The sequence below is a fragment of the Fimicolochytrium jonesii genome (assembly GCF_025526975.1).
Source record: "Fimicolochytrium jonesii strain JEL569 chromosome Unknown EV422scaffold_36, whole genome shotgun sequence".
NCBI classification, from domain to species: Eukaryota; Fungi; Chytridiomycota; class Chytridiomycetes; order Spizellomycetales; family Powellomycetaceae; genus Fimicolochytrium; species Fimicolochytrium jonesii.
In genome coordinates, this window is record NW_026515703.1 from 136275 (window position 1) to 153023 (window position 16749).

At 54.4% G+C, this 16749-nt stretch overlaps 6 protein-coding genes across 6 annotated transcripts; 3 read left to right on the forward strand and 3 right to left on the reverse strand.

Moving 5' to 3' along the window:
* Positions 1-165: 165 nt before the first annotated feature.
* Positions 166-1944, forward strand: EV422DRAFT_571681 (uncharacterized protein; the record flags this gene model as incomplete). The annotated part of the gene is made up of 1 exon (XM_053073021.1): positions 166-1944. The coding sequence occupies one exon, from the start codon at positions 166-168 to the stop codon at positions 1942-1944; it is 1779 nt and encodes a 592-aa protein (XP_052921470.1).
* Positions 1945-2045: 101 nt separating this feature from the next.
* Positions 2046-4317, forward strand: EV422DRAFT_285875 (uncharacterized protein). Its single transcript, XM_053065997.1, has 5 exons — positions 2046-2377; positions 2440-2472; positions 2539-2650; positions 2713-3610; positions 3671-4317. The coding sequence occupies exons 1-5, from the start codon at positions 2165-2167 to the stop codon at positions 3924-3926; spliced, it is 1512 nt and encodes a 503-aa protein (XP_052921471.1). The 5' UTR covers positions 2046-2164; the 3' UTR covers positions 3927-4317.
* Positions 4318-5455: 1138 nt separating this feature from the next.
* EV422DRAFT_581398 (uncharacterized protein) lies at positions 5456-7561 on the reverse strand (the record flags this gene model as incomplete). The annotated part of the gene is made up of 5 exons (XM_053073373.1): positions 6883-7561; positions 6227-6813; positions 5938-6159; positions 5779-5875; positions 5456-5746 (listed from the first exon to the last, which is right to left on the reverse strand). Exons 1-5 carry the CDS (start codon positions 7513-7515, stop codon positions 5456-5458), a joined length of 1830 nt encoding a protein of 609 aa, XP_052921472.1. The 5' UTR covers positions 7516-7561.
* A 498-nt stretch (positions 7562-8059) lies between these two features.
* EV422DRAFT_286057 (Snf7-domain-containing protein) lies at positions 8060-9357 on the reverse strand. Its single transcript, XM_053065998.1, has 4 exons — positions 9151-9357; positions 8830-9070; positions 8336-8619; positions 8060-8260 (listed from the first exon to the last, which is right to left on the reverse strand). Exons 1-4 carry the CDS (start codon positions 9202-9204, stop codon positions 8183-8185), a joined length of 657 nt encoding a protein of 218 aa, XP_052921473.1. The 5' UTR covers positions 9205-9357; the 3' UTR covers positions 8060-8182.
* A 3334-nt stretch (positions 9358-12691) lies between these two features.
* EV422DRAFT_545502 (pyrroline-5-carboxylate reductase dimerization-domain-containing protein) lies at positions 12692-13692 on the forward strand. The gene has a single exon (XM_053071463.1). The coding sequence runs from the start codon at positions 12834-12836 to the stop codon at positions 13671-13673; it is 840 nt and encodes a 279-aa protein (XP_052921474.1). The 5' UTR covers positions 12692-12833; the 3' UTR covers positions 13674-13692.
* Positions 13693-13715: 23 nt separating this feature from the next.
* Positions 13716-16307, reverse strand: EV422DRAFT_286460 (exocyst complex component Sec6-domain-containing protein). Its single transcript, XM_053066001.1, has one exon. The coding sequence runs from the start codon at positions 16216-16218 to the stop codon at positions 13897-13899; it is 2322 nt and encodes a 773-aa protein (XP_052921475.1). The 5' UTR covers positions 16219-16307; the 3' UTR covers positions 13716-13896.
* Positions 16308-16749: the final 442 nt, after the last annotated feature.

The following is a 16749-nucleotide window of genomic DNA, read 5'->3' on the forward strand; positions in this document are numbered from 1 at the left end:
CCTTCTTGCTCGACTCGTGCTCGACTGGACGGACATTCGCAAAGGAGACTCCCACGGAATCGCAGCGTCTTTCCCCTTCTTGGACAGCAGTACCAGCCCCGGGAATCGTCACCCGAACTAACCACCAAAAAGAGACTTCGTCGGATTCCAAAGTTCCCACCAGCCATGACCCTCGCCGAAGAAACCCCCCTAGAAGCGTTCCGCACCTGGCTCCTCCAAAATGGCGCAACAATGCCTGCGCTCGACTTCAAACCCTCCCTCGAAGGCAGCGCCCCCCGAGGAACCGGGCTCTTCACCCAAATCCCGCTCTCCCTGGCCGCCGAGGAAACAATCGCCAACGTGCCCTCGCACCTCCTCATCAACTCTGATCTCGTCCTCCGGATATCCCGCGGGGACACCCCCGCGGCACGGCGACTGAAGAAGTGCCTGGCGTCGTTGGAGGCGGTGGAGATGAGTGTGAGCCAGGCGGCGTTGGAACGGCTCTTTTTGCTGGTCTTTCTGTTGTGGGGGTGGAGTAACGGGCAGGTGGACGAAGAGGAGGAGGACGGTGGTGGTGAGGAGTTGGATGGCGAAAAGAAGCGGCTGAGTGCGGGGTTCTGGCTGCCCTACATCCGCATCCTCCCCGACCTAGACGACCTCGACACGCCCATCTTCTGGCCCGAATCCAGCCCGGCCCTCGCGCTCCTGCAAGGCACGCCCCTGGCAACCGCCGTAGCAGCCAAAAAGAACAAACTGAACCGCGAATTCGGAGAACTCAAACCACACCTCCAACACCTCCAACCGCCAGGAGTCACAATCACCGAACAACGTTTCCTCTGGGCTGACGCGGTCTTCTGGTCCCGCGTCCTCTCCCTTGGGTCCGCCCTCCAGATCCAGCCGGACGTCAACGAAAACGCCGCCAGCCCGGACGATTACCACCTCATCCCTCTAATCGACCTCTGCAACCACTCCCCCGACGCTTCCATCCGCTGGAATATTTCCTCCTCCCCCTCTTCCTCCCCATCACCAGTAATTGATTTACGAGCAGTAAACGACACAACCCTCCCCGAAAACACAGAACTCTTCATCTCCTACGGCGCCAAACCCAACACCGAGTTCCTCTTCCTCCACGGTTTCGTCATCCCCTCCAACCCACATAACGCTCTCGTCGTCTCACCCGTACCCTTTATAGAAAGCACCTACCTCCAAACCGAGGATGATGACCTCCCTGATGTCGACCAAACAGCTATTAAAAACGCGATTCAGGAGAAAATGGAGTTGTTGGCTCGTCTGGGTGTACCACCCATGATCTATCTCTCCCCACCCACCGGAGACGTGACCGATGAGACTCTGAGTGAGATCGGACCACATACACCCGACCCGACTTGCGGGATCGTGTCACAGGAGGGGATGGTGGCGATGTATGTTGCCGTATTGACGGGTGAGGATGGGTTTGGGAGGGTATCCAAGGCATCCGAGGAGGCTGAGGGTGAGGGGGAGGAGGACGGGATGTTTATGGTGGGTGGCAAACGGCTTCGGGAATGCACACCCGAGGCGTTTTGTAAGATGGTGGACGAGATGGAGCATTATGAGGTTATCAGACTCCGCGTTTGGGCCGTGCTCTTGGGGGTGGTCACCTATAAGCTGGCCGAACTTGTTGCTCATGAGCCTCCCAACAACTCCACCGACGATGTGGATCCCGTCACCGACTCCACGTCACGTCTCCTCCTCACCAACGAAGCCGCCCCATCGGAGCACGACCACCCACACTCGCCGAAAGACGCGATCAGAACAGAAAAAGTGCGGATCTTCCGTGAGGGGTTGAAGGATTTGCTTGTGGGGGCTGTGAGCGTGTTGCAGGGGTTGCAGGAGACGTGGGCGGGGGTTGAGAGTGTTCAGGGGTATTTGAGGGGGATGCAGGAGGAGAGGGAGGAAAGGGAGAGTGACGGCAACGATGGGGAGTAGGGTGTTATGAGCTGTACAGTACATACGTATATGCACTCATTGTTCTTACCAACATCAGTTCCGCGATAGGGTCTGAGAGAAAGGTTTTGTCACAATTGACGCGTGGCAGTCACTCTGTCACTACCATCTTCCAGCGTGCCGAAACTGGTCATCTGTATATCCATGCACGGAGTTCACCTGGCAAGCAGCGACCGACACTTTTCACTCCACTGTTAGCACCATGGACGGAGGCGACTTTGCTTCGGGGGACGAGGAGCCTCTGGAGTTTTCTATCATTCCTGTGGATTTGGCCGTTCTGTCGGCATCAGTGCAACTTTCGCCGCTGCGGGAAGACCGGCCGGACTGTTTCACGGCTTCTCAGATCCTTGAGGTCCTGGTAGGACATCGCCATTACGCCGTACGCCCGGTTTGGGACCCGTCCTTTGAGGAAAACGTACGTCTCGTTAGGCGGAGTGGTTTCACGGCTTTAAATCAATAATGGCTTTTTGGGCTCAGCGTGCGGAGAGCCGCTTTCACTGGGAAAGGAAAGTTACGGAAATTCTCAACGATTTCTGTCGTCCGATATTCAACTTCCCGGAAGCTCTCTTCAAAAAGACGGGCCCCGGTAATTATTGTATCAAAGACCTCCCGTTTCTCAGCGGCCTTGTGCGACAAACTTTAGTACAGACCGACCAAGACCAGCCGAATATCTTTCAGGCTCGCTGGGGTATATTTTGTTTTGCCGGATTTTTCTCTGGACATTCCGGTTGACATATGATACTGTTTTAGGATCTATTCGCTTACGTGCCAGACAACAAGCTTTTTTCGAGAGTCGCGTCGAAAGTCTGTCTGAGCTCCTTGCTGAAGAACCTCTGCAGTCACCTTCTGTCGAGCTTCTGTCGATCGACGACGTAGATCGTTTCAGAACAGTCGGGCAATTTACTGTCACAATCAACACTCGGATCTATCTTTCGCTTCAAGGTTGGACGGATGAACAGATCCGTGACGCCGAATTTGTGAGACGGCATATAAGCACGATCTTCTCCAAGTCTACGGAACATGTGGAGCGCTATGGTTCCCCTCTCATGGTCGAAATCGGGGTGGTGTTGACTGGCCTCGTTCGGCGGTTGTTTGATTTGCGAAGTGGGACGGAACTCCAGGATGCGATCATGCTACTCTCGGCGAATCATCGTGATGACAAGGAACTTTGCAGTATACGTTTGGGAAGGCTCCCCAAGGCTCCAAACGGCTATTGGCATTCGGACGCTAGCTTGATATTGGATGCACTCAAGTCCGTCAATGTTCTGTTCGGGCGGGCGCCGATGGAACGCATGCCATCATCAGCCGAAATTCATGCTGCTGGCGGAGGCATCCTGCAAGCCATTACCCATCATTTTCCGTCGAGACTTGCCGCGGCCGCAGCCTTCGGGTTCCCGACCGAGCATATGGCTCGTGTGAGACTTTGGTGGGACAATCTCGCCGCCCTATCCGAAGAAGTCAACAAGTTCGCGCAAGAACTTGTCGCCCGCGGTGAACCAGACCCCGGGAAACTCCCGAGCACCAAATGTTTTCAGGCTGCGGGTCGGGGCGATCTCAGGCACGCCCTCGAGTTCGCGAGGAAACGGTGGGGCGACAAAGTTTTAGAGGAAAAACTCGGCCTCGTATCGACCAGAATACCCGAGCAAAGGCATGTATTCTAAATGGAGTGCACCGAAAGCTTTCGCATCTAATCTTTGTGTCTTTTCAGTTATGAGTACGTCTTGCGATGTATCAACGAATATATGGCGCAGTGCTGCCCTGGTGAACCCCCGCGCATGCCAAGAGGGGCCGAGTTGGTGAAAGCAGGCTATGTTGCCCTGGCGAACCAAATACAAAGCAACTTCGCCCACGATGGTATCGGCAAAGATTGTAGCGCATATGCAGCCGCTGCTCAGTTTTACGGTCTTCCATACACGCTTTTGCGTCGGCCGCCAAAATGTCAGTGGGGCGTTCAGTTCGGTTGACTGCTGTCATCAGTAATTGACCATATAACAGATTGGTTGGATCTTTCCAACGTTCGGCAAGAACTGAATCTCATCATCGCCAAGCTCTTGTTGGATCCCAATGTCATGCCACAGCCAGATATCGTCAATGTCGAAAACCACGACTTGAACAAAGCAATCAGGAGCTATCACGGCGGTTTCACAGAATGTGCCATCGCTTTGGGCATGCACCCACCCGAAGCGACACAGAGAATGAAATTAAGCAGAAGAATCGAGCAAGCTCAACAACAAGCTTCGGTACATGATACCCATGGTTTCCCTGAAGCTAAATTTGGTGCTATCGGAGGTAAAGGGAAGAAGGCAGCGAGTGGTCTGAAAGCGGATCTCGGAGGCGCAAAAGCAGCCAAAGGGAACGGAAAGACGAACGCTCAATCTTCCACAACGGGAAAAAAAGTGGGAGCTCGGAAATGGTGGACGCCGGAATATTGTCAGAGAAAAATTTTGGAATTCGTTGCAACCCTCGAAGAAGAGATGCAGAACTTGATGCCCACCAAACACGAGCTTCTCGCTGCCAAGGACGCGAAGGGACCTACTTTGGCCAGAAACATCCCGGAATGTTTTCGGCCAACTCCCGACGACAACGAAGGCAACGCGTACGCGAAAACTGCTCGGGTGTGTGGGCTAGAATATGTCAGACTCACGAAACCCGACGACTGTAAGTGCACCACTTTGATAGCCTATCAGTCTTTGCCGCTGATCCTGGTTCTGCTTGCGCGTTCTTTTCTCACAAGATTGATCGTCAATGGACAATGTTCGGAAAGAAATTGACAAAATCATCGTCGTCAGAGGCTTGGGACGTGTAATGCCGTCTTTCACCCATTTCGTGCAAACGAAAAACCTAGGGCTTTACAACAGAATTCTGTACTCTCTTGGTGGACACGAGGCGCTTGCTCGGGAGCTCAACCTCGAGATCGACCCCAAAACCGTCCGGAAGAGGAAGAGGGACGATCCCAAAGTCGCTCAAGCGCCAACGTCTTCGAATGTGTCAACTGCTTTCACCGACTCGCACGACCGACTCGAGTGCCCTTTCGAAAAATGCAAGCAAACGTACAAGAAACAGCGGTGGCTGGAGCTGCATACAGAGAAGAAGCATCGCGCAAACGATTCGTCACCCCTTCCCAAGCGACATGCCGCCAGCCAGAAGTTTTCTTGCCCACATGAAGGGTGTCATTACGGAGCGATGTACGAAGCACGGTTGCGGAGTCATCTTGCATCGAAGCATCCGCAGGGTGATTCGATGGATACATCTTGAAAGGAGTTCCTGACTGGTGATCATGCGTTGCAAATGATGATTTAACACACCAATTTTTGTTATCCGCTGTAGAATGTGGATACAGGAACCATTATGCATTTACCCTATTCTGATGTAAAAGTGCTTTGAGTAGCAGATTGCAGCCGTATCTTAGCTAGCTAGCCTACGCCGTGACCATCTGCCCACTACCCCTAAAACCTGAGGCCCCACCCCCGCTGCCACCATCATTTGTGTTTCCTCAGCCATCATCCTCCTCGCTAGATTCGCTGCTATCGTCACTACTGCTGCTATCCCCGTCTTCCCTACATGCTGCCAGATCAATTTCCATCGCCTTCATTCGTTGCACGGTGAAACATTGGAGGTCTGTCATTTGTTGTTGAATCTTCTTCGCCATGTCGTCCGTCCCCTTTTTGCTCTTCTTTCCCGTCCTCTTGCGCTTGGTTGGATGGCGGTCCGGCCGCACATCGCAAGTCATCGCAAGATTGTCGTCGGCTGCAGACCCTGGGGCTCCCAACGCCGCCGCGACATCCTGAGCGGGGGCGTCACCGAAAATTTCAGAACAGAAGCACCGGTCATTTTCATGAGGTGCATTGTCACGATTTTCTCGTTCTTGACGAACTCGGTACCACTAGTGTGTTGACCAGTTTTCTTCTTGTTCCTGTGATTCCAACAAAGGGTGATGTCAGAGAAGGTACACGAAGACCGTGCACTCAAACTCACTTTTTGGCTTTCTTCTTCCCTTTTGTCGGCTGCCCCGTCCTCTCATGCTCGGTCCTGATTCCGAGCTTCTTCAGCACCTTAGTCATCTTGAATGGCTTCAAGGTGATGATGTAGGCAATGTTATCTTCGTCATTTGGCAACGGCCTCAAAGCCCGCCCTATGATTTGTTCGACCTGATTGACTGAAGTCATACCGCAAAAGAATCCTATCACCGAGATGTATCTGAAACGAGTTTCAGATGGGTTTCAGGCAATGAACTTCCGTGCTGTTTGGTTAACCAAGCGCCTACTTGTTGTCGTATCCCTCCGTTAGTTTGAAGATATGCGCCAGGCCATCCAGCTCTCCGCCGCCGAAACTTTTGAGGATGTCTTCGTTCGTCGTCACACTGTGGTCTCGAGACGAAACATAGCTGCTCTTCACGCTGCGCGGATTGCCCAGCTCATCGGGGACTTCGAAGGTCTTCATGGGACCTGACACCAACTGGGCGTGATCCGTGTTGGCGGCTGTCCCAAGGAATTGATGATGCGTACCCTTTAAAGCCCTATTGGCCTTGAGGGCTTCCACCATACGTTTGGCAACGTGCCAAAAGGCCGGAAGAGTGGTCAGCGCCCGGCGGGCGTCGCTACTGAGATCTGGGTCGTCTAGTTCCGCGGCTGTGTAGACTTCATACTCAGGCTCCTGCACTACCCCGTCCAAAATCTGTTCGACTTCGATTTGCAGGTCATCAACTTCGAGACAGATGTGCACAGGGTGCTTAATGATCCTTCTGCCTTTCGCATCCCTGTATTTGTCCGCCCATTTCAAAGACCACGAAGATATGATTTCGCATTCGATCGTTTGTCCGTCGTGGCGGGTGAGCCTCGCCGAAATAAACAGCTGTATATGTAGGAAGACCGTTAGCACGAAAACCCCAACTATACTGAGAAAAATTCTGAGAACGCTTACAAAATGGCAAGTATCATGGCTGAATTCCTGTATGAAGTTGATGTACGTAGACGCCGCAGCGTGATGAGCCTCATCCATAATGACCAAGTCAGGGATAAATCCGCAGTTCTCCATCATAGCTCTCGTGACACCAGCAAATCTGTGATAGTTTCCGATGAGAATAGTGCAATTTTGTAGGCGTTGCGTCGCGTTGGGGTCTTGCAGCGACTCGAGGTTGGTGGCATTGGCCGGTTCGGAAGAGAGGGTACGAAGACCACTAGCGTTCCAGGCACGACGGTCCTTCACAAGTCGATCGCGGATTTCAATAAACTTCTCATAAATTTGCGATCGTAGGGTGATGTTGGGCTGAATGACCGCCGTTTTCAACCCTCGGAACTGGAAATATATGGCGATAGCAGCTAGAGTCCAGCTTTTTCCCGTGGCCGTGGGCCTCTCGATGCCTGCTGGAGGCGGGTGGCCAGGTTTCGAGGGTAAGAAGCAATGGCGGAGGAAGCGGTAAACATCGTCACGCTGGTAGTCGCGCAAGTAACGGACAATTTGGAGGAACGTCGCACGGTCGCCCGGGTTAAGAGCGTTATGCAGCTTAGCCATGTCCTCAGGGGAGCATAGCGGAGTTGCTGTATCTGTGGGCATCCTTCCTTCTTTTTCCTGATGGTGGCAGAAGAGGTACAGAGAAAGGGGGTCACTGAGGCCGTGTTGACTTGTATATACGAGGACGAGGCGACTGACAGGCGGAGCTCTTACGTAATACGCGTCACAGGAAGCATTTCTCCACATTCTCGCTTCCGCAAGATAGCGGGGGGATGCATGGCGGCATTATCGCTCCACAAGGATATCATGAGATATTGAGGGATACATACACTCCAAAGCGGAGACGGGTCACGGTCTCATACGCAGCAGCCCTACGGGTTGACGCTATGAGCCTCTCCCCTCCAAAACGTCATGTGTGGAGAGAGTTCGGGGTATTCGAGGGGTTGCAGGTCGAGGGTGACGACATAAGGGGTCCCGTTGAGTTGGAGTGGGGTGTGCTTCCTGGGGTTACAGTAAATGTATGATAAATTGCTGATCATAGACAGCAAAACATTTGCATGATTCTGTAAGGCATGTTTTTGAATTATATGTACATCTTTGCATAATTGTACGACACACACAAGGGCCTAAGATACTTGACTGGATGTCCATCGGTGATCGTGTGGATGGCGGTGAGAGATCATGAGACAGATGAAGATGAGAAATGTGCCAGTTATGCGGTGCGTGGGGAAGATGGCGATGCCTCCAGGACCAAAACCTATCAACGCGGCTATGCCCTTAACGCAGACAACCGCGCCGCCATACTGTCTATATCCTCCTCCTGCACTTTCTTCTGTTCCTTCTCCACCTAAAAAAAAAGAAGAAACCCCCATCAACACACCTCGTCAACCATCTCAACACCATCCTTCAATCGCATACTCACCTCCAACCCCCCATCCACAGCCCCCGGCGCCTCCCCCAACCGCCCATCCGTCAGCTCAAACAGCACCTTATTAACCTCCTCCTCCGCCTCCTCCTCAACGCCGTCTTCATCACCCATAGCGTTCTCCAACGTATCCTCCATCATCTCGTCGATGATACCAGCCTTCATCATCTCCGCGGACATTTCTTGCATGGTGGAGGAGATCTCGGGCAGTTTGATGAGGTTGTTGACGGTGGACATTATTGCGGTGGATTTTTGCAGTGTGCCGGCGATTTTGGTTGTTGCTGGAGGGGAGGGAGAGAGGGTTAACAGCTATCAGCTATGGACCATCGAACGTCAACCGTCAACCAAGATGAGCAGTGGGGAGAGTATTGCCACATTGACGCAATGTGGCTCGCTCAGCTCGCGGAGGTGTTCGGTTGGCGAAACCGCGATCCCTCAACCCTCACACCCTCCCCCAAATCCCCTAAATCCCAGTTCCCTCCCAAACTCACCAAGCTGATGCTGCATACTCATATTCAAAGAATTCAACTGCGCCTTCGAACTAGCAATCCGATCCCGTGCTTTCCTGCTCCTGACAACCTCCTTCGCCAGTATCCTGCAACTCGTGACATCGTTCCGCTTTGCGGCGAGTTTCAAGGACCGCTTGACTTTCGCTTCCTCAGTTTCGATCCCACGCGCGGATTTGTCGAGCTCGCGTTCTTGGGAGCGGATTTGTTGGCGCCATTTTTTTACCTGGGGGATGAGGGGGGTGGGGTGAGCTTGATGGGTGGGGATGGGGATGAGATGGGTAGCGGGGGTGATGGGGTATTTACCAGCTCTTCGGGGGTGGGTTTCTTCCCTATTAGGGACTGCATGAGGGAGGCCATGGCGGTGGGTCGGGGTTGAAGCGACTGCTCTATGCTGTAAGGGTTGCCTTTGCGGAAAGTGAGGTTCTGCTCTTCTTGCGGTCGTTTGTCTGGGTCGGTCGTTGTCCTGCCCAAGTGTTCAAATGCTGGCTGAAATGCGGGGAAAGGATTCTGACGCGCCAAGAGACCAAAAGTCGCTCGTTGCCCATTGTGAACCCGTTTTTGACCCTCGCACAACGCCCCGGACAAATTAACCAGCATCGCAAGAGGCCTCGTCAGCTGCAAGAACAACCATGTCCAAACTTGGTCTTCCTTTGGACACGTCGGACGAGACCATCCGTCTTTCTTTGGTTGCTGAAGGCACGGCAACCCGCAAACCCACATTCATATTACGTTGCCAAGTACGATTGTAAAAGCTTTGATCATTCTGGGAACAAAGCACCACCGTGGAACCTCCCCGATGTCTGCCCGTTTGAGGCGTCGAATCGGGTGTGATAGGTCACTTAGTTACCAGCCCTCCGTTCGCCCTGCCCATCGCATCTCATCTGATACCTGAACAAGTCTGCGCACTGGAAATTTCCCTGTACCAGATCCCCGACACACATTCACCCTCACTTCTTTCAAAAGTGTAATCAATACCGGCAATTCCTCAAGATATTCATGCCCCCCGTTTACTACCCCCCGCAGACATTACGATGCCGGCCCGATCCGTCTTCACGTCGCGTCCAGGACCATTTTCTAGGAGGCACGCCGTCAGTATCACATGCGGAGACGAAGAGCTATCCGGAAGGATGAGTGGCCGGACGGCAATAGCGAGGGAACCATTGGCAAAGTGGGATACGGTCGACAGACCGGTAGGGTTCCGGCCACGTCGTCAGGGGCTGTACGCTCTGCAGATAGCAGGGCATTGGAAGGATAGGATTTATAACCATTCGTAACCAGTCTCTACCATCGTCCCATTCGTGGATCATCAACCCGAGAGCGACGTTCCGTTGTCTATCTTCGTACCCGACTTGCACAGCCTACCGTGAAAGAAATTAAAAACGTCCGAACTATGCTCAACTTTGACAACCCAGTACGTGCTGCGGGGGATCTCCAGCGGTGCGGGGAAATGGAAATTGACGGTAATGCAGTTCGAAAGAGTCTTGACCGTCAAAGTCTGCGGCAAAGTGCACGGACATCGTCTCACCCATGAGGAGACCGCGCGTATCACTGATATAGTCGCTTTTGCGATCTTTGGGAGATTTCCACGGTGCTTCAATGAAACCATCACAATCCTGCGCTACCAATCCGACGTGAAGGCAATATCTCCAACCCAAGGCTCCAGCCATAAACGATCCCTTCAGGAGTTAGGATAACACCGCGACGCCCCTATGTGCCGCTTTTCGCTGAGTAGGCCGCATCTGCTCATTTGTCACGCCGAGACACAGTCATTACTTCATAGAGGGGATGTGACCACACATCTAGAACGACTCAAGGGTTCCTGGAAATATCGTCACCAAAGAAGTTTTCCATGTATAGGACACGAGACAAAGTGGGCGACGGGGGAACTGGAAAAGGTTAAGGGCCTGGATGTGGATTCTACGCTGCAGACTCCTCTAGAGGGCTCGATTTGGACCTTATACCTAGCCACTTGCTGGCTCGCTCAAGTCTTGTACATATACACGACCTGTCGCTCATGTCGTGACCATTACTGACAATTGTGATATACGTCCTCAGACGTCCCTCACTGACAAGAAGACCAAACCCTCAGAGTTGCTTGCAACCGAACAAAAGCAACCGAACAAAAGGAACAAATGGGTTCTCAAACGTTCAAGATGGAGATGTTATAGACATGCGTTGTGCTAGATCTAGGTATACTGCTACAAGCTGGTTTGGGAGCTGGCCTGCAAGTTTCCAACCCTCTGCGTAACAAAATAACAGGCCTTCGTAAGTATAAAGCCCCTCACCACAGAAAATGTTTCTGGTCCAGCCCGCGCGAGGTGTTCAGTGGTCTGTCATCTCTACGCCGGGGCGATGCACTTCACCTGCTCTCCAACAAGTCACGTCGTCTCCCAGGACACTCGGCTGTTTCCACCCGTCGATACTCTTTATTCGAGGACTCACGTAGATAATGCGCGGTCTCGGGATGCGTCGGAAATGAAGAAACGTACTGCTGACGGGGCTTTCTAGCGGGATGCGGCAGAGCACGTTTTGGACGTGAGACAAGTCCGTGCAAGGCGGGCTACCTTGGAGTTCCTGCGGTCCGGTTTCTCCTTTCCTCCCATCATGAGTACTCCACTACCATGGTGACCAACGCGACGCTTGCATGCGTCTGAGACGCCTTCGATGATGTTGCAGTCGGCAAACGGGGATATAAGGTGGGAATCTATTGCGATGACTCGATTTTTTGTTACTCCCCGCATAGAGAGATCTCATAATATGGGGCGGCCGAACAGCAAGCGTACTCCTTTAGAGGTCAGCGCAAGCACAATCAATCGCCGCGTATAACCGGTTGAACTTGGACTTGACTAAGTTGCAACTTCGGGATGCTGTCACTGCCCGTCAATACGGTGGAGACGTCCTCATGCTGTCAAGCACGATATTTTGGAATAGTTCGCGCATGAGTGCGAATTCCCCGGGCGTACTGTAGTGACTGCGATCGAGACGCTGCTGTGTGATGCGTGAACTTGGGAACAGTGCCTTTGATAGAGTGTGAAGACTTCGATCCGGGTGAGGTGGTACCTCTGTTCTGCGCGAGCGGCGATTCGGGCTCTCAAGGCCTTGTATTTTCCCCACCCGGGTATCGAAGACCTTGGCTAGCGCCGCAGTCGCAAGTCCAACTCTGTCTTCACCCGGTCGGTTATCGACTCAAGGCGAGTACGATTCGAGACGACTCCTTTAAGCCTATTGAGCTCTACATTTGAAACGCGAAGCCGGTCATGCATTAGCGACTGGCGCAGTGCGGCTGCTGCTTTACAAGCTCATTCTCATTTGACGAGGCTCTATAGACAGCTGCTGCATGCAAGCGACTGCACTTCCATGTCGACTGGTCATTTGAATGCCGCCGCATCTCCGCCGCCGTGAGATGATGTTATCGGCTCTCGCCAACAGCTGACTGTCGCAAGCACATCAATAAACTATTCTAACATGAATCAATCCGTTTGGTCGTCTGGACAGGCTGCGTATGGCGGGGATCCCATCCCGCTTGCACTCTGCTGCCGGATGACAGCAGCTGATGATTAGAAGCGTTGGATCTTACGTGAAGAAGACTGTTGGTGGGATGCATCGTAGTGTCAAGCTGCCTGCCAGCCTGCAAAGGTGTCGCGCGCGTAGGTTGGAGTCTTGTGATGCAGCTTGTGATGGCGTCGTGACAACAGACGTGACTGGATGAAGCCACTCTCAGGACATTTCACAACGAAGAAGAGTTACCTCCAAGGACCCTTGAAATCCACACTTCCCTCTCCGTGCAATCGACCTGGTCCGGAAGAGAGCTCCCGCAAGCATGTCTGCAAGTGACGTCGACACCACCAAGCGTCTCGCCTTCATCGGTAGGTGAAGCGGTGTTGGCTCTGGATGGAAATGGGAGCTTGTAATGGGTCCTTTCATCTATCACGAGGGGAACCACTGAACGCCATTCTTTCCCTTTCCCCGCAATAGGCGGCGGCAACATGGGCGCGGCCATAATCGGCGGTCTCATCTCCGCCGGCTACTCCCCGAAAAACATCATCGTCTCCGAACCCGACGCGCACGCCCGCTCCAAGCTCGAAGCAACCTTCGGCGTCCTCACCACCGCCGACAACAGCGCCGCAGTCGCCTTCTCCACCGCTTCAACCACCTCAGGCGACCAGGGCGCCGACCTCGTCATGCTGGCCGTCAAGCCGCAAATCATGAAAGACGTCGCGACGGGCGTCTCCGCCGCCGTGCTGCAACACAAACCGGTCGTCGTCACCATAGCGGCCGGGATCGTCCTCTCCGACCTCGACAAATGGCTCCGTTCGTCATCGTCCGACTCCTCCTCCGCACCCTCCCTCGTCCGCTGCATGCCCAACACCCCCGCCCTCGTCTCCGAAGGCGCCGCCGGCCTCTACGCCACGGCCGCCACCACCGCCCCGCAGAAACAACTGGCGGCCTCCGTCCTATCCGCCGTCTCCAAAGCACTCTACTGGGTCGACTCCGAACACCTCCTGGACGTCGTCACGGGCGTCTCCGGCTCGGGCCCCGCGTACTTCTTCCTCATCGTGGAAGCCATGGCCAACGCCGGCAAGGAGCTGGGGTTGCCGTATGATGTGGCCTATGGGCTGGCGAGGCAGACGTGTCTTGGGGCCGGGAGGATGATGGTGAGTACGGGGGAGGATCCGGCCGAGTTGAGAAGGAAGGTTACCAGCCCGAATGGAACGACGCATGCGGCGGTTGTGTCGTTGGAGGCGAGTGGGGTTAGGGAGGCCGTTAGAGAGGCTGTGGTTAAGGCCACGGAGAGGAGTGAGGAGATGGGCAAGCTTTTTGCCTAAGTGGGGGGGGGGGGGGGGGATCGGGAGGACTTGGCGCATGGCGTAGCAGAGACCTGCGTGTCTGCATCACCAGTCTCACTATTTCTTCGGGTGTAACATTTTCTTTCGCGTTGTGCCTTTGCAGCGTATGTATATTCCTTCCAAAATCATATTTACAAAACGGAAACTGTGCCCCCAATAATGTCCCAAAAGGACAGGCCCATCACTGCCGTCTCCCCTTGCCCTACTTCAGTTTCACCCTCCCAAAAACCGTCGGCTGCACCCCACTCAGATCCCTCCCCTCCTCCTGTACCTTATTCCGACATGCCTCCATAACCTCCTTCACAGTCGCCTTGTCCAAATCATCCCGTCTCCCAAGCAACCACTCAAAAAACTCCAACGGACAGTCCGGGTACGCCCTCCACATGCTGTAAAAGTCCAAAAACGCCATCCTCGGATTACTCTCCACAAACGCGACGATCTTCTCGATGGGCTCGAACGCGGCCGTGACGCGTTTCGCTGTTTTGTAGAGATTGAAGAACGTGGTGAGTTGGGCGAGGTCGGACCGGATCTTGTCGGGGGCGGCGGGCATCCGGAATTTGACCGTCTTGTTGCGGAAGGACTCGATGTACGCGCCGACGACCCGGTCCATCAGCTCCGTCGTGAAGCGCGTGAACAGGTACTCGGCCATCACGGCCGCGAAATCCTCGCAGTAGTCCTCGAGGGTGCCGACGACGAAGCGCATGATGTCCTGGTCGTACCATTGAGGGTGCGTGTGTAAGAGACTGAACGCCGGGCGGAGGTCGATGAGGATGATGTCGACGAGGATCTGCGACGCGCGGCGTGAGAGTTTCATGAACCCGTCGGCGGCGGCTTTGATTTGTTCCTCAAGGAGGGGCTGGAACGAGGCGTCGATGAGCTGTTCGATACGCTGCAAGAGCTGTTCGCTGAATTCGGAGGAGCGGAGACAGTCGTTGGCGAGCGCTACGAGGTATTCCGGTAAGCCTTCTGCGATTTCTGATGATGTGTGGTGCGATTTGGAGGGGGCGGGGTCGAGGAATTTGGCGTACTCGGCGTCCATGATCCGCGTCCAAGCCTTATGGAACTCATCGAGCATCCGGCAGCATTCCTTGACGACGTTGTAGAGGAGTTCCCCGCGGGAGGAGGAGGAGACGAGGTCGATTTGCTGGTTGAACATCTGGAAGACGATCACGGAGCCGGCGAGGAGGTAGTTATCTGACCCGTCTGTCTCGGGGGCCGTGCGGCGTTGGAGGAAGTCGACGGTTTCGGTTTGGAGGATGTTGGACAGCCATTCGGCGAGTTTCGTGCGGACCAGTTTGACGTACTCGCCGGTCAATTGCTCTTCTTGCCCGTCGAGGAGCCGCGGCTCGAGGAGTTCCTCGGAGACGTCTAGCCGCGACGACATGGACGCGTAGTAGTCCCCGACCCACGTGAGCAGCTGCAAGATAAACCCGGGCTCGATCTCCGCCGCGGCCGTGATCTGGTTCACGACGTCGTAGATCGCGCGGTGGTACTCCAGCACATAAAAGTGAAAAATATTGTACCGTTTCGGGAACCGCGGGACTAGCTCGTCATGTACTAGTATCAAGTTATCCACGATCGTGTCGAATTGGGCCAGCACTTCGGGCAGGTTGTCCCTGTTCTTGACGTACATCTGCCCGATCTCCTCTACTATCGAGTCGCGGAGGGCGTCGAAGAACTTGATGCGGTAGGATTTGATCGGCCGCGGGCGGGACGCGTCGTACGAAGAGACTTCGTCGGCGCTGGAGGTGGGTGATGTTGCGAATGCGGGTGCTTCTTGGATCGAAGCGAGCTCGTCGGCGCGTTCTTCGGTTTCGATGATCTTGACGATGCGGACGACCGTTGATGCGTGGCCGGTTTTGATCAGGTCGACCGTCTGCCGCGCGACCTTGAACAAGTGATTCTCGAAATCCTGCTCCAGTTGGTCGACTTTGTGGAAATAATCGTGGAGGGTGTTGAGCACGTCCGGCGGGGACCGTCTCGCCTTCGCCAGCGTGGTATTCCGGAACGTTTCTAACCCCTGCAGCTTGAAATGCACCAACAGCAAATTCGGCGCTGGGCCGAGCAACCTCTCCTCATCATCCGCCAACAACGACCTAATCCTCGCCACCTGACTATTCAACTGCTGGAACTGCTCCACCATCGCCTTAGTGCTCACAAAATTCTGATGCGTGCGCGAAATCTTCTTAATCCGTGCATAATTCCTAATCGTGTTCTGCGCCGCCGTGCAGCGCTCATCGATGCTCTTCAGGTTCCCCCTTACTTTCTCATTCTCGGCATACGTGAACGCGAGATTATCCAGTCCGCGCTGGGCGTCGTCCAACTGCGATTCAACTGCCGTTTTCAGTTGCGCGTCGATGGAGGCGCGTTCGAGGTTGAAGCGTTTGCGGATGGAGCTCAGCTTGTTGGTTAGGTCGTCCGGGTGCCGGAGGAGATCGGCGATCCGGAAGACGGCGGTTTCCGTTGCGTCGGTGACAACGTCTGAGGTGTTGTTGATATCCAGGTAGGTGCTGCCGGTCGTCATGGCTGCGGTCTCTCCCACTTGCGAAGCGGGTGGGCTGGGAATGGGCTTTTACAACTGTGACATATCCTCCCAAATGGGAACCCTTCCACTGTAGCTCCCTATGCACCGGTTGTGGTTTGATTTCCAGCAAAGTCCTGCAAGCCTCGACAGGTCTCCACAGTGTGACCTTCACGAACGCTCAACCCCTGCCCCTCACTATGCGTGCCACGATGAGCGCCAAGATGAGTGGAATTAGTGCCCCCGAAATCCTTCCCACGTCGGGCAAAACGGCGTGTTTTGCCGTATCCTCTGAACCTGGCAATATGGACGAATGGGAAGCGCGAGCTGCACCGGCAAGGTGGAGTTGGGTTGGGCTGGTTGCTGTGGGGGGAACGGTCTCTATGCACTCAGGGGAACGGGAGTAAGTCGGAGGTTGGAGTCCCCAAACAGGCAGAGGGTGGGAGCAAACTTGAGTGACAAACGCGTTGGGCATTTCGCGTCGCCTTCACATATTCAACCCCGAGGGTAGCTGGAGTCGGACACCACCGGTTT

Excerpts from the sequence above, each read along its gene's own strand:
- EV422DRAFT_286057 (XM_053065998.1), bottom strand. The coding sequence starts at position 9,204 with ATGGCCTCCCTCATGCAGTCCCTAATAGGGAAGAAACCCACCCCCGAA. Across the intron at positions 9,071-9,150 it reads AACCCACCCCCGAAGAGCTG|GTAAAAAAATGGCGCCAACA; the intron begins GTAAATACCCCA and ends CTCATCCCCCAG. Across the intron at positions 8,261-8,335 it reads CTGTGGATGGGGGGTTGGAG|GTGGAGAAGGAACAGAAGAA; the intron begins GTGAGTATGCGA and ends CTTTTTTTTTAG.
- EV422DRAFT_545502 (XM_053071463.1), top strand. The coding sequence starts at position 12,834 with ATGGGCGCGGCCATAATCGGCGGTCTCATCTCCGCCGGCTACTCCCCG.
- EV422DRAFT_286460 (XM_053066001.1), bottom strand. The coding sequence starts at position 16,218 with ATGACGACCGGCAGCACCTACCTGGATATCAACAACACCTCAGACGTT.
- EV422DRAFT_285875 (XM_053065997.1), top strand. The coding sequence starts at position 2,165 with ATGGACGGAGGCGACTTTGCTTCGGGGGACGAGGAGCCTCTGGAGTTT. Across the intron at positions 2,473-2,538 it reads GCTTTCACTGGGAAAGGAAA|ACGGGCCCCGGTAATTATTG; the intron begins GTTACGGAAATT and ends CTCTTCAAAAAG. Across the intron at positions 2,651-2,712 it reads TATCTTTCAGGCTCGCTGGG|GATCTATTCGCTTACGTGCC; the intron begins GTATATTTTGTT and ends ATACTGTTTTAG.